Source organism: Podarcis pityusensis, assembly GCF_964106645.2.
Source record: "Podarcis pityusensis genome assembly, chromosome: 12".
Taxonomy (NCBI): domain Eukaryota; kingdom Metazoa; phylum Chordata; class Lepidosauria; order Squamata; family Lacertidae; genus Podarcis; species Podarcis pityusensis.
In genome coordinates this window covers 20,009,818-20,025,936 of record NC_138037.1, presented here as the reverse complement: position 1 = coordinate 20,025,936, position 16,119 = coordinate 20,009,818, and the positions used below count along the sequence as shown (strand labels likewise).

Genomic DNA, 16,119 nt, shown 5'->3' with positions numbered 1-16,119 from the left:
GCCTCCAAGGACTACTTAGACTAGTTCAGCTTATCCCTCCAGGTCTCTCTAGCTGGTCCTCAGGCCTCTTCTTAGCCACAGCCCCTCTCTCCAGGCTGCCCCCTGGACAGTCCCTGCTTTACAGCCTCCTCGGATGTTTTTGCTTGGCTGGCACATATCCGTGAATTCAAATAACACATCTTGTTTGCCTGGATGGAGTACAGAGAAGGGAGTGTCGAAAGTTCCCTAACGTGAAAAGAGTGGAGTTTTCCATTTGTTGCTCCACGCACTTTTGTCTCTGGCACCACTTTGTTCTGACATGTGGCCCCACAAAGGTTGCCCAGAAAGGAATGTGGCCCTTGGAATGAAGATGGCTTCCTGTCTCTGGATTAGATTAGTGTTTCCCAAACTTGGGTCTCCAGCTGTTTTTGGACTACAATTCCCATTAACCCTAGCTAGCAAGACCAGTGGTCAGGGATGATGGGAATTGTAGTCCAAAAGCAGCCGGAGACCCAGGTTTGGGAAACACTGGACTAGATGGTGGGAATGATCCTTTTCAAAGCAAAGATGGTCATGCCGTTAAACCACAAAAGTTGATTCTGCATTTGTGTGTGTTTAAATCCGCTGTACAATAAACCTTGTGTGACGAACACAAGTGTTAGACCAGTCTTTGCCAACCTGGTGCCCTCCAGATGTTACGGACTGCAATTTCCATCAGCTTCAGCCAGCAAAGGCTGTGTAAAACACCTGTGAATTCAGACAAGAAGGAGATGTTAATCTTTGCAGTTTTGTCTCTCCTCGTTCCCCACATGTTTTTCCCTTTAGGATGCATATCTATCACCAAATGGCTGTGGTGTCCAGCATGGTGAAATGGCCATCACAGATCAGACTCTCTAGGCCAGGGGTCAGCAACCTTTTTCAGCTGTGGACCGGTCCATCGTCCCTCAGACCATGTGGTGGGCTGGACTATATATTTTTTTGGGGGGGGGGGGGAAGGAACGAATTTCCCACAAATAACCCAGAGATGCATTTTAAATAAAAGCACACATTCTACTCATGTCAAAACACCAGGCAGGCCCCACAAATAACCCAGAGATGCATTTTAAATAAAAGGACACATTCTACTCATGTAAAAACATGCTGATTCCCGGACCGTCCGCGGGCCGGATTGAGAAGGCAATTGGGCCGCATCCGGCCCACGGGCCTTAGGTTGGCTACCCCTGCTCTAGGCAAAGCTTACCAAGTGTCTGGCATTGCCGCAATGGCAACTTTTTGCAAAGGACGTTTCATTTCCAGGTGCAAGAGCTAAGGGATGCCCATGCACACGTAACTCTCCTTTTAAAAAGCAGCTGCAGGGAAAGTAACATTGGAGTTGGCTTTGTGGTCTTTGAATTTCCAAAGTCCTGTCTTTCCTTTTTCTTTTTGTATGGTTGGCTTTTACCAGGGCTGAGAAATGCTATGCACCTGGGTGTCTATGAAGTTTGGGTGGGCATCTAGGCATTTAGTGATTTTCTCCCCAGAGCTGCAGAGGATTCAGGAAACAGTACAGCAAAACAAGTGGGTAGACCCAGCCACACGTGGCCAGAAAAGACACATGACTTATGCATGGACCTTCAAGTTGGTCATGCTAGCAGAGGCATTTGATGTGGTCGACTCTTGAGTTATTCAAGTGTATCATTGCTGGGCTTTTGCCTTCGAAATGTACTACCAAGTGTTCTTACATTATGCATAAGGAAGAGCTACAAAATGTATTAAATCTCAGCCTTTTATACTAGTCCAAGACCATTCAAGACAACTTTTATCTCTTTGCCATGAATGCTCTGGGTTAAAATCCCACCTCAGTCATAGACTTGGTCGACAAGTAATAGAAATTCAGGGATCACAATTCATTGGCACTCAGCCTCAATTCCCTAAGTATGTAACAGTAGCAGCGTACCTTGCATGGAGATTGCAAGAAGTAACCAAATAAAGATGGTAAAGCACACTTTATGTTAACAGAATTCTATAAATTATTATAGATTTGATGGCGATTTAATGAAATCTCTCTGCATGCAGTTAGATCTTTTATATATGTATATATAAACTGGGGCTGGTTGTCTGCTTTGGAGTTGGACCAATATGCCTTTCTATACTCACACAAGTCCTTTGCGTTCTCTTTTTTTTAGTGATGGGCCCAGTTCGAGAGAACTTCCAGGGGTACCAAGGTGAATGAAGCCAGTGCAACATGTTCAGCGTAGAAGATCTCCTGATTTCTCATGGATACAAATTGTCTAAAGCCCCCACCAATTCATTTGAGAACAGAACTGATGGATTCCAGCAAGAGATCACAGATAGGAGAGTTTGTCATAGAACTGTGAATGGGTTCCCGACAAACTCTGGAGCCAGTGTTGGCAGCAAGAAGACAGTAGCTAAAAGCTACCTGAATGACAATGAAGCTAGGCATGCCATCCAAGGGAGGCATCTGGGTCCCAGTTACCATAAAGACTTCTCGAGTTTGGCTAATACTCATGCTTCAGAAGGACGGTAAGATCCCCACTTCCAAGATTTTCTTAGACATGTACAAATTCAAGCCAAAGTCTCAGTTTAGCTTTCCAACAGCCTTGATTATGTTAAGAGCAACTATTAATTTGTTCTGCTTGTGACCACCTCCAGCCTTGACAACCAGTGGTTGTTTTTGCTAATAATACCCTCTTTGTGTCTAGCCCTTAATCAGAACAGGACAGAGAGAGACTTTGGAAAGATCCAAAGCATCTCTAAATAAGTGAGTTTCTTTGCTTATTATGCGATCAGTCTGTTGGTGGTTCTAAGTGAGTATCTCAGTAAGATTGTGATGCAGAGGATGTCCAGTCGGAGATTGGATTTTCTTGAGTTGGCTTGTCAAAAGCTTGGAGGACAGGGGAAAATAAGAACTGAGGAATGTAGGATGGTATGAACAGCTGTCTTATTCCATTGGTCCATCAAGCTCAGTATCGTCTAAACTGATTGGCAGATGCTCTCCATGGGTTGCAGGCAGAAGACACCCCCATCCTTACCTGTAATGCAGGGGGTTGAATCCTGAGATCTTCTGTATGCAAAGCAACCAGTGCGGTCAGGCCAGGATTGGTGTTGCGTGCTCAGACCGTCTTTCTACCATGAGCAACCTGGCCGCTGAATTCTGTGCCAGCTGAAGTATCTGAATCATCTTCAGAGGTTCCTCTTTTAAATTAATACTTGATCAATGCCATTAATCAGTTAGTGCATTTTGCATAGTGAGCTTTAAAAAAATGTTACAGGAGTATAATGGGTAGATAAGAGAAAGAGAGAAATTGTTTGGGGAACCATATTGAAGTAAGGAAAGAAACCCTTATTATTATTATTAATAATAATAATAATAATAATATTTGTGCCCCACCCATCTGACTGGGTTGTCCCAGCCACTGTGGGTGTCTTTTTCTCAGTACATATTTTACCTTAGTACAGCAGTACAGGTAGATTCAACCCAAACTCAGCCTTTATATGTTGCCCCCTTTTAGGGCGCAGACGTTCCTTTTAAATTAGTTTTATACCAGTGAAGTCAGCTGTGTGTGTTCTGTCCAAAGAGGGTCGTCTTTTCTTGGAAGCATTTGCGGAAGGTCTCGTGAAACTAACTCCACCCTGTGGATAGCTTTGTCACCACTTCAGAAAATGGTGCCGTTACAGTTGCGCTTCCCTGCGGCCGACTGTCCATGCACTTTTGAACTGGGACAAATCGTCCTGGAAGCGGGGTGTGGGTGGGTGTTTGTGTTTGGCGGTGGACACATAGCAACTCTGCTTTGGCAGCCGTCTGCCAGCGACAAAATTTTGAACAAAAGGAAAGGCAGAGATTATTTTAAGGGACAAATGCTGAAAATACAGGTTGTGCTCAGACAAAAATGGAAACGAGCACTCCGGAACAAATGCTTTCTCTCTCCCCCACCCCACTGTCACTCCTTCTGCTAATGCAAGGCTTTAAAAGTGTTTTGATCCTGGTTAAGTAAATGGAACCCATCTCTAGGTTTCAGTGCAGTGTTTTCCATCACTTTTTTCTTTCTTTCTTTTAATGTGGAAAGCAGTTTGTGCAAAATGACCTCGATGCAAAAAGAGTGACAGCTCAAGATAGATAGAGCTCGTTTTCAAGTCTTCCGTCTCCTGTTGTCATTCTGGGGAAAGACTGCAGTGCGTAGTTAAACTATGGCACTCACTTCCACCAGAGGCAGCGATGGCTTTAAAAAAAGGGATTGGACAAATTGGAAGAGATGGCTCTTGATTGCTGCTAGTCGTGATGGCTGTGCTTCACCTTCATCACTAGAGGCAGTAATGCCTCCAAATACCAGATCATGGAAACCACAGGAAAAGAGAGTGCTCGATTCCTGCTTGTGGGTTTCCCATAGGCATCTGGTTGAAAAGGATGCTGGACTAGATGGACTTGATCCAATAGGCTCTTCTTTTATTCTTAGCTCACTAGTAGAGCATCTGCCTTGCACACAGAAGGTCCTGAGTTCAATCCTGACAACTCCACGTGGGCCTGGGAGAGACCCATTGCCACTCATTGTAGACAGTACTGAGCTAGATGGATGGACCAGTGTTCTGACTCAGCTTCCCATGTTGTACACAAAACCTTAAGATTCAGGTAGGTAGCTGTGTTGGTCTGACAGTCGAATAAATTAAGAAATTGTCCAGTAGCACCTTAGAGGTCAACTATGTTTGTTCTGGGTATAAGCTTTTGTGTGCATGCACACTTCTTCAGATACTTATACCCAGAACAAACTTCGCTGGTCTCTGAGGTGCTACTGGACAATTTTTTAATTTTTTAATTTATTTCGACTGCGTCAGACCAACACTGCTACCTACCTGAATCTAGAATCACGGAAGGCACCACATTGAGTTGCATGAAATGGAAGTCCATCTGGTATCTGAAGAAGTGTGCATGCACACAAAAGTTTATACCCAGAACAAACTTAGTTGGTCTCTAAGATGCTGCTGGACAATTTTTTAATTTATACAAACCTTAAGATACAGAATGATCTGAAGGCACATGAGGATCCAGTCAGCAGTTGGACTAGGAGAACACCTGAGAATTTTCTGTGTGCCACCTTGAGCTCAACTGAGGAAAGGCAAAATAACTAATGTAACAAATGCATCTTGTATTAATCATTCCTCTCTTTGTTGGACCTTCTTGCTTCCATGGATAGAGCTCTCCAGTCTTATTAGCAGGTCATAAAAACACACTTTCTACATCTTTTGATGGACTGTATTAGAACATCCTCTGACCTTTAATGAAATTGACACAAATGTGATAATTTCAAAATGCTGATGGTGGTCAATTGCACACTTCATTTAAGTGAGAGATCCTGGCTCTAATCCAAACCATACTAAGCATTCTTGTTCATGGTGTGATTTTATTTATATAGCCTGGACTAATCTTGTACGTTGTTGACATGATCGTGCTCTCATTTCTGGCCCCTGGAAGGATGTAATTTTCCATCCTGAACATTTTGCCCAGATGATTTCATTTAATCTTTCTGATGAAAAATATATATTATCTCAGTTTGGTCTATGAACAGTTTTGCTTGATAGGATGAATCTATGCACGTAACAAAAGTGATTGAACAGTGCGTAGAATGAGGATTATTGGCAGCCAGATGTGTATGTGTGCATTTCATTTTTTTAAAAAAAATAATCTTTTTGGGGGGTGCATTACATTTTCATTTTTGAATATTTCTGTTTTTAAGAGGAAGGGAGTCATTGGGTTCCCCATCCATGGACAATTCTTCCTCTCACTCACGAACAACCTCCACACATTTGGATTGACAGGAATGGAAGAAAACGATCCTATCTGAGCTATATTCTTACCCTGTCAGTGAAGTTTGATGTTTCTTTTGGCTTATACTCAATGGCAGTTACATGTCTGATCCTCCAGTTTGCAGGAATACTAACATTGCATCTTGATGTGCTATAGAGAGTTGACAGTTTTAGGAATTTGTATGGATTTCTCACTAAGAGACAACTCATAAGTTGCAGACTTCCAATGCAGAAATCACTTCCATGTTAAGAAATACCATGAAGTTTAGGAAATGTGATTATGCAAAGGAATGTTATGCATGCAGTTTTACAACATGTATGCACTGCAGTAAAATAAAATGTCTTGTAAGTAAAGAACTCTTTTGTAGTTCCTCATAGAAAGATCACGTGCATCACATCTGTGGGGATGTTGGGATTAGAAACAAGCTCATGATTCTGGGTGGCAGAGATTCTATTTTTAATTATGGAGGAAAAGAAAGCTTGTTTGTTTGTTTTTGTATGGGCCTCTTTAGTAAGATTTCATTTTGTTTTTCAGGTTTTATGACCGACTGCAGTTAGCCTGGCCTTCACGTCCCAAGACGGATAAAGATCTTGCCTACTGGAGAAGAAGGGGCCAAGATTTTAGTGTATTGTTGGGTTATACTGACAGAGGAGACTCTGAAATGAAAGGCATGGCAGTGCCCTGTGCCTTATATGGGCTTGATAAGGAAAGTCAGTGGGAGGTAGGAGGTGGAATGGAGAATATGAGGAGAACTGGCATGCAGGAGACCTGGAATGCCCCTGGGGACTACAGGTGGCAAAGTCTAAGGACAGAAGGTTGGAACCAACCAACCAACTTTGGAGGACTCATGACAGATGGTGACAGAGAAAGGCTGCTTCAAGAGATGTATTCGGTGAGACGAGGAGGTACTGCCATTGCCTCCCATGCGAAGGGGAAATCGCAATCTTTGCCAAGAGTTCTTTCACCAGAGAGCCTGCGGTGTGTTGAAATGCCTTCCTTGGTCAACAGCAAGCATTCGCTCCGTGGAACTAAAGCGACATCTTGCCCCCCAACTGGGTTCGGCTTGGAGACCTCCAAACACCCTGAGCCAGTGGCCCACTTCCATCCCTTGCCCAAGCCTAAGTACGGCAGACCCCTGAAGCCCCCATCATACGAGCTGCATCAGCAAACCAGGGGAAACCTAGAAGCCGGCTCGCTCCAGGATGACCAGCGGAAAGATGAAGCCATCTCCTCTTTGACCAAAGCAAACGATCAGATCCAGGATGCTTGCAGCCAAGATGCTGGTCTGGAGCCCCCGTTGTACATACCCCCTCCCTGTTACAAATCTCCAGCTCAGCAAAGTATGAGCCGGCATTTGCCTGGTGAAGTGCCTGACTATGATATGTGCTTTAGTAATGGTATGCAGAGTCCAGTGGAGAGAACGAGAGCCATGCTTGGTTACCATCCCTCTGCTAGTACCTACTGCAAAGGTGAGCAGGTTCCTCGTGACAAGAAAAGCCACCCAAGGCATGGGGAGGGCTACCTGTCTTCCGTCCAGTACATTCCTTTTGATGACCCTCGAATCCGGCATATTAAAGTAGTGCACCAAGACAGTCTTCAGGACGATGAGAAATACGCTGTGGATACAAATAGGACAGGCTCCCATGCCTTCCAAGAGAGCTCTCTGGAACGAGAGTACAACAGTGCCTTTTTCGACTCGCTAAATACTGCTGTGAAATGTGACGAGGTCCCTGGCAGTTCTTCACACGGCAGCAAGTGGCTAGCTGAGTCCAGCGTCGATCAAGACAGTTGTGCCTTGCCTATCCAAAGAGACAGTTATGACGCAGGTAATGGCTTGGATCACAGATACCCAAAAGGCAGGCTGTCTGTCCAAAGCTCACAGATGGAAACCCCCTGTGAGACCGTCACGAAAGTGAAAACGTTTGAACCTGGGACTGAGATTCAGAGCAAGAGGAGTTCAAAGAAAAAAACCAATGAGACAATATTTTGTTTGGTCTCCGTCCCAGTTAAATCTGAACTGAACCTGCCTGATACCGATAGGAACAACAACTTAACCCAGGGAGCCGAGGAGAAGAATGGGTTTGACGATAGCGGGGGTCTGCAGGAACAAAGCCTCCTCAGTACCTCTTCCACTGACTTGGAGCTCCAAGCCCTTACAGGAAGCATGGCCAATAAGAATGAGCTACAAAAACAGGAGTTGTGGTGGAGACCAGAGTTCAAACAAACGAATGACCTCAGATTCCTGCAGCCTGCAAAGCACAAGGAGCTCCAGTACTCTGGCTCATGGCCAGGTGATCAGTACAAAGACCAGCAAACGCAGACCAGCTTCACAGAAGAACCCAAAATCTTGTGTCATCGTCTCCAACGCTTAGAACCCAGCGGCTCAAATACAGTGACAGCTTCGCAGTTGTCAAGATGTGGGGCGTCCACTGCGGAAGCAGAACATCTATCTGTGTTACCTGCCGATGACAGAAAATGTAGGCAGGTTGCACTCAGTGCAAAAGCTCCAGGGTATCTTGACAAAGCTAGCAATAATGTGTGTTCTCGGACTGCAGTCCTTAGCCCAAAGGCAAGCCAGAACCTGCCTTGTGCTTCATGCACCCCTCTCCCTGGGCAGGAAAGAGAAATTAGTTGTCTCATCAGGGAGGAAGGAGGCTCCCCTTGCAGTAGTAAGGAGCTGTTTGGGCAGTTCCTCTTGAAACCTGTTAGCCGCCGTCCTTGGGATATAATAAGTGAGCTGGAAAGTTTTAACAAGGAGCTTCAAGAGCAGGAAGAGCAGGAAGAACAAAGTGAAGATGGGGTAGAGAATGAGAGTGTGGAGAATGAGGACAGCCAGGTATCAGAAAGGGAGAAAGGAGAGAGGACAGATAGCAGTGGGACCTCTAGGATTGATGGGCCAACCCAGGACCATAGACCTGGCATACAGTCAGAAACTCTTATATCAGTCACTCCTATATTTAGACAGGAGAGGGATAAAGCCAAACCTGAAAGTTTAAGTGCATCTGAAAGCTCAAGTGCAAGGGTCATATCTTGTGCTAGGTCCCAAAGCTGCTTGCAGGCAAAAGAGGTGGGTGGTTCAGTTAAGGCCACGAATGAATATGTGGTTGCAGAATCAAGGAATCAGGAAGCTGGGAAAAGGACAATAAAACAGGCTGTGAGTCCACACCCAATCAAAAAAGTTCTGCCGGGCAGCTATGACGATGAGGATCACTACAATCCATTCAACAGCATTAACTTCAGTGAGGAAATACAAGTTAAGAATCACAGAGACAACATCAACTTTGGTAGGCTGACAAAAAATGCAGTGCCGTGGAATAACTTGGCTTTGGACAGAGGGTCTGTAGGGCGATTGTCTTTAACAAATAGGAACCAAGGTCTCTCTGAGCCAGATCTGAGATCTGTGGGGTTTGATGACGGTCAAGGAACTGAACTAGATAGTTATGGGAAACCTATCACCAGTGAGATCCCCCCAAATGAATCGCTTCAGGCAAGAGCAGCTCGGATATTGGGTATAGAGGTAGCTGTGGAGTCCCTCATTCCTGACAACAGCACTCTTCAGGGTGAACACTCTCACTCTGACAATGTCCCCCAGAGCCTTGAATTGCCAGAAGAAAGCGTGTCAGAGGGCAAAGTGGAAGCAAAAGTATCTTCTTACGAAGGAAGACGAAAGTGTGGCTGGACAGAAAGCTCCCTCTTCGTTGGAGACAGAAACATCTCACTGGGGTCTATTGAAGATCAGCCTTCCGGTCAAGCAGTTTTGATAGCTGAACAATGTTTTGAGCACCATGGAGGTCTTGGTAGACCCAAAGCTGACCAGACTCCCTCTCCCGAGTCTGTTGTGCTTCCATTTGCTGAAAGAAATATGGTTCCACCTGGTGTGGAAAAGAGAGCTAGATGCACTTCAAAGGTGATTGAGACCTTGCAAGGCAAACTTGCATCAGCCCCTAGCCGAGCTGCCATGGACCGTTTGGTGAGGATGAAAGAAGTTGACTCGGTCTCTCGTATGAGACGTCTAAGCATAAAAAATGCAGATTCAGTGGAGGATGGAGATGAGGATAAGCAGCTAAAAGGACCAGAGGAAAGAGGAAGCGACATTTCCTTTGGCCGCAATGAATTGCCCCGCAAACTGTCCCACGGGAGTTCCGTTTCCAAGCGCATCATCTCATTGGCTGAAAATGGGCTCTGGGACAACGTGAGTGAGAAGAAAACTGGAAGGGATTTAGTTTCTTTAGGTAAGACCAAAATTCCTCCAGGGTTTTTGTGGTCAGCACTTTTGCTGGGTGATGATGCCTATACACTTCCTCTGAAGCCTCCTTGAAAAGAAAGAGCATTTTCCTGTACCATCTCAAATATAAACTTTGCAGCTGCCATTTAATTGCAAGCAAGTGTACAAGCAGAAAAAGCTGCCAGTCAGTGCCTAGTAAAATCCATGCCTGGTATGTTGTTTGATATGCACTGTTGGGAAAAATACGACACTTTTGATGCTGCCCAAAGGGAGGGAAGTGAACTTCGAAGATCTGCAAAAAAATAAAAAATAAAAGTTGTATATTTTAAGTGAATGGATAACCAGCTACGTAGGTACTGCAGAGGAATAATTGCATGTGATCTGAAATATGGGCTGGGTCTCCTCCCTCCCCAAGTGGTCTCCTCACTTCAGAAGACACTTAATCATGTTACAGCATAACTTCTAAGGTGACTATACATAGCACCTATAATTTTTTAAATGAAAGACTCTCTTTCCTTGGAGGTTTTTAAGCAGACATTGGATAGCCATCTGTCATGTATGCTTTGAAATTCCTGCATTGCAGGGGGTTGGACTTGATGACCCTTGGGGTCCCTTCCAACTCTACAATTTTATGATTATACGTTATGAAAAAGCCACCAATATCTGTGGTCTTAAGAATTCTCCAAATTGTCAGAACACCCTTCCGTTCTGCCACCCTTATCAACAGGCAAGCTGGTTTTTACCCATTTTTCTAAGCGGCCCAAGTCTCTTGTTATTAATTTCATTTCTTATATTTCTATGCCGCTTTTCACTTGCACGAGTCACAAAGTGGCTCGCAAACAATAAATAACAAAAACATAATAGACCATCACAATTACAACACAAATCATATAAAATAATGCACAGATCATCAGTAAAACAACCACCTTCTATAAAAACACTCTTAAGAAAACAACTTTAAAAACAGGCTAAACAGCACAACCACAAGTAAAGTTCACTTAGTTCATCAAAAGAAACAACAAACATAATTTCAGAAAGCAACTGCTTTCTGAAAGCTCCAAGAGCTGGAAGGTGGGGCAAGGCAGGTGGGAAAATCCCTTGTCTGGTCAACAGAGAGTCCCATTCCCCTTACAGTTCTTCCTCTGGAAACAGCTCCCTTAGGAAGGCTCACATGAAGTACATATTGATTCAGCGAAACACTTTATTCGCCCTCTTGAATTTTAGGTAGGGTGTGCAGCTAAAAAGTTCATGAGTCCACTCTGAGAATATGATGCATGGACCTTTAGCCTGATCCAGTAAAGTTCTTCCTATTCTGTCCCCAGGAGAAGTCGTCCTCTTTCCTCCTCCAAAGTTGTGTATCCTGCACCATTACCAATTTGTGTTGGACCAATAACATGGACCGGTTATCTCAGTTTCCCTCATTTCCCTTTTCCATGCTTGGAATCCTGAAGTCAACCTGGCTGTGCCATAAGAGAGCACTCCTTTTGCAGTGGCAGGCCTCCAGTTTGGCTGGAATGCCCTGCTACAATCAATCTGCAGGGCACACACAGTTGCTTTTCTGTCTGCAGTCGTACCGTGGTTTTCGAACAGCTTAGTTCTTGAACGTTTTGGCTCCTGAATGCCGCAAACCTGGAAGTGACTGTTCTGGTTTGTGAACTATTTTTGGAAGCCAAAAATCCAACGGGGCTTCTGCCACTTCCAATTGGCTGCAGGAGCTTCCTGCAGCCAATCGGAAGCTGCACTTTGGTTTCCAAACATTTTGGAAGTCGAATGGACTTCTGGAACGGATTCCATTCTACTTCCAAGGTACGACTGTATTAGCTGTCTGCATTTATGTGACTGTTGGCATTCTGCATCAGTATGTAGAAAATGCTGAAAATATCAACATCATGGGAGGTAGGCTGTCGTCGTCGTTCCCCCCCCCCCAACATTTCTAAAACATGATGAATTTGTGAAGTTCCTTTCTTTGTAGTGGTTGGAGCTGAGGACAAAATTATTTCATGGTAGTGAGAAACAGAGAGAAAATATATCCGAGTGGCTTATGAAAGCTGCTGCTTGCCCTCTGTCAAAGCTCAATATCCAAATAACGAGTGGATCTGGAAATCTTTACTTAGGTAAATTATTCCTTGTAAGGCTTTCTCTATCTACAAGGATATGGAAGTCATTATCCTCCCAAACATAAAGTATTCTGTATAGTCTCATTTATCTGTTTATATTTCTTGAGTTACATTTTGATGGCAGCTGTGTGGATAGGGAGTAGTGAATTCTGATTTGAATGAAAAAAAATGTTAGCTTTCTGTTCATTTTTATTTTTTTTTAAAAACCCATCTCATAGTATTAAAATAGGCAGGTGCATAGATTAAAGCCAAACTAGAAATGGAGGAGAAGCTCATTTCAGTTCTCATTTTAATACAGAAGAAACTAATTCTCAATCCCCCAACAATACATGAACCAAAACACAGTTTTCCTTTTAGATTCACACTGCTCTGAATTTCATAGTTCAGTTTTTCTCCCAAGTAATGTCTACAAAAAATTCATAGGGGAAAGTGTAAATAAAATTCATCTTTGGTGAAGAAAAATTGCTTGCAAATGTGTACATTTTTGGCATACAACGGTATGTATATCTGATGAATTCTCAGGACATTTAAAAAAACAAACAAACTGAAATTAAGAATGGGAAAATGAGAGATGGAGAAAACCAAAACTAACTGACTGATTCATCCATCCTTAAGCCAGGATCACACAACTGACTCCCTGCTTCATGGAGAGTTCTGTGCAACTTTGAAAGCTTCCTATGTTTATTATTATTATTATTATTATTATTATTATTATTATTATTATTTCTGTGTTTTCCATTTTCCATTTACACATCATTTTGCCTATGTTATAGCCAATAAGTGATATGCTGTCAACAAAAGCTATCTCTTGAAACAATTTTGAAGCCTTAGCTTTGGTGTTTTAAATGAGTTGACCATGCGGCATTCCAGTTGAAGCCTGAGAGATCTGCATTAACGGAAAAAGTGGACTATTATAATAAATTGCTGGTAATAATCATGGCTGCCTTTCCTATTTTACAGATGCCTACGATCCCACCAGAGTTGAAAGGGTGTGATGTGGAAAAGACACGAGTCTCAGGAGATGTCTGCCTTCCGCAAATGTTTTGCTGGTTTCCAACACAGGGAAATAGCTTTAAGCTTCCTACAAGCAGTGACTTCAGAGTGTACTGACAAAGCCCTCGTCTCTGCCAGTGGGGGAAATAAGTAGTTCATATCCCACAGCTTTACGGAGCTTGCATGAAAGTGAGTGAGAGAGAGAGAGAGAGTGCACAAAAACCTCTCACTTTGGAACCATCTGTTTTTTGTAGCATTAGGCCTTAATGCCTCTACTTGGCATGGGTTGGTCATTTTTAAAACTCTGCTGAGCCCTGTTCAGGCAGGATGGTAAACAGGATGAAGATGGGAGGGGTGTGAGGGGAAGCTGGCTTTTGCTCTGTGTAAAATGTAAACAGGGGAGATTAGCAAAATGATTTTTGAAAGAATGTGAATTTTCTGAGCTTAAACCTCCGAACCTCTGCACCCTCAGCTTTGTTTAACTTTGGTCTTCGTAAAGCAGGCAGCCAGCTGAGGGGGGTGAGTGCCGAAGGGGATGAAGACTGATGGACTGGCTGTGAAATCAGCTTGGACTTCTACCATTTGAAGGGGCTTTGCTTTTCAAGTTCCTTACCTGGCATCTGCAAACAAACAAACACAAAAAATGCCCCCTCCCCTCTCTCACACAAATCTAAAACAAAACAAAGTCAAGGCATTGTTTTACATGTAATTACAACCTGTGCAGCCTCTGCCCCCAATTTACTCTTTCAAACCACCCTGGCTACTGTTTTGCACTCACTATTATGAAGTTTGTTCTATTTTCCCCCCCTCCCGTGGTTATGTTTTTGTAGATTGAACTAGAAACTCTTCGTATGACCCAATTGCTGGTTTGATAGAGCAGATCCTTGTAACAAGGCAACTTTTTAACAGAATGTGATCTCTATTTTTCTACAGTATTAAGCAATTTGTTAACCGTTGGTGAGCAAGTTAAGATATGGGGTGTCCGCCCCCCCTTAAGCTGACAGGCTGTTCAGAGGAGCTAGCAAAGAAGCGTTTACTTTTTATATCTAGTGCACATTCCACACCATCCTGTTCACAGCTGCAACTCTCTCTGTTGTAAAAAAAAGAGGTATGTGCATATGTGTATATATATCTCCTATAAAGCAAATATGTATGTTTTTAGAAAGGCCAAAGTTTTTATTTTCTTATTGGTTAGATCACTGCTTCTAAGGACCCAACAGGGGCACCAATATTGCAGACTTGAAGAATTGCACATTTATGAATTGAGTGAGTCAGAGTCTGTTGTGTCTTCCTTAGTTCTTGGGGAGGGGGTCCTGTCTCATCCTTTAACTTCAGGATATCGAGGGTGCTGCTTCACACCTGTCTTCAAGTTGCCCGTGGCACATAGGAAGTCACACAAGAAGATGCAACTTTACCCATTTGGTCTTTGGCTGGTACTGATGTGCTGCAAAGGGGTTAAGGGAGCACCAGCCCGTGTGTCCAGGGTCAAGTCCATGCTGGGGCTCTTAGACCAGATCTTATAAGCAACTCATAGCACTGGGCTGTCACACTCTATGCATCTGGATTTTTATATTTCCCACTCATTTTGTTTTTTTAAATGATAGTTCTTGTGGCCACACATAGACCTACTGTTGCCAATCTTTGAAAACATTCCCTTCTCAAAATATTCCAAGTGTATTTTAAGAGAACCTTGTACATTCCCCTGGGATTACAGCTGATTTAACCTGTACAACATGTATTTATATATAGATATACTTTTAAATATCTGTTTTTGTTTGCTAACACACTTCTCAGTCCCCCCCCCTTTCTGTTTGTATTGGGCGTTTTATATGCTTTTGCCCCTCCCCACCTCTTAAAGCCATGTTATCTGTTAAGCATATCAAATTCCTAGTATCTTATTTTTGGGAGAACGGTCCTATTTGACCAAATATACAAATAACCCACCTCTTGTGCTTTGGCAATCACAATTGCTTATCTGTAATGCCTGATTCTATTACATAGAATCTTTATTAAATATTTAAAGTTTGTTATACATCTAAACAAGATGGTTGTGCGGTTTCCTTTATTGGAACATGTGGATTTTCTTTCTTCTACAGTTGTGGGTGGCCTGCAGCTCTTCACCCTTTGGGTCCTTCAAAAACTTTGATATAATAGTTCCTTAGGAAAATAGAACAATCTGTTCAGCAGCAGCAAGTTAATGGTTCCTGAAACAAATGGATAAATATTGTCAGGTAGCCAATTTAATTTACAAATTTCATATTCTTTAGAAGCTGCTCTTCGTTGTAAAATATTGTGCAAGAATGGTTTGCAAAATAAGTAATAAAAGCTCAGCAACAACATCTTTTTTTAAAAAATAGAATTTTCCACATATCTATTCAGAAATAAGTCAATGGGACTTACTCACAGGTAAGTGCATATAGGAGTCCAGCCTCTGTAAAATAGCAACTGCAGTGCTGCAGTGGACAGTATAAACTGTTATAGAACAGTAAAACGAGGCACAGGAAGACAGGGAACCTGTCAGATCTTGCCAGGAAGAACAGAACAGTCCACAACTGTGACACTAAGTCCCCCAGCTGTATTTCCCATGGTGGTGGAACAGAGCTTCTAAAGCCAGTTATATGCCTCAGTTGGGTTCATATGGGTGAAAGCGGTCCTTATGGAAAATTAAGGTCATTCAAAAGTGCATACATTATGACTTGAAACGTGATTCAGCCCAAATCTGAGATACCATCTTCCGGTTCTGAAATCCCATGCTAGTCATGTCACCTGCATGAGATTGTGGACTTGAAAAAAACACTTTTTCGGGCATGGTGCAATATTGCAGACCCGAATTAAACACTCTTTCAAGGCAAAAACTCAGCCTGATATTGTGTGAGAGCAAGGTACCCCAAATGGTTGCCGTGCTCTCACGGGGGGGGGGGGGATATGTCCCATTTTTTTTCGGTACAGTTGGGTATGATATATATTTAATCATTTTGGCAACATATACAGTGGTACCTAGGGTT

The 16,119-nt window shown here is 43.2% G+C and overlaps 1 protein-coding gene across 4 annotated transcripts in view; it reads left to right on the top strand.

The window, feature by feature from the left end:
- JCAD (junctional cadherin 5 associated) overlaps nt 1-15,157 on the top strand; it is a 67,598-nt gene extending 52,441 nt beyond the window's left edge. For all 4 annotated transcript variants that reach the window (XM_080975272.1, XM_080975271.1, XM_080975273.1 and 1 more), the window contains 3 exons: nt 2,145-2,502; nt 6,314-10,011; nt 13,082-15,157. In XM_080975272.1, the coding sequence (XP_080831398.1) occupies nt 2,204-2,502; nt 6,314-10,011; nt 13,082-13,116 (4,032 nt within the window). In that variant the 5' untranslated portion in view covers nt 2,145-2,203 and the 3' untranslated portion in view covers nt 13,117-15,157. The remainder of the gene's footprint in view (nt 1-2,144; nt 2,503-6,313; nt 10,012-13,081) is intronic.
- Nucleotides 15,158-16,119: the final 962 nt, after the last annotated feature.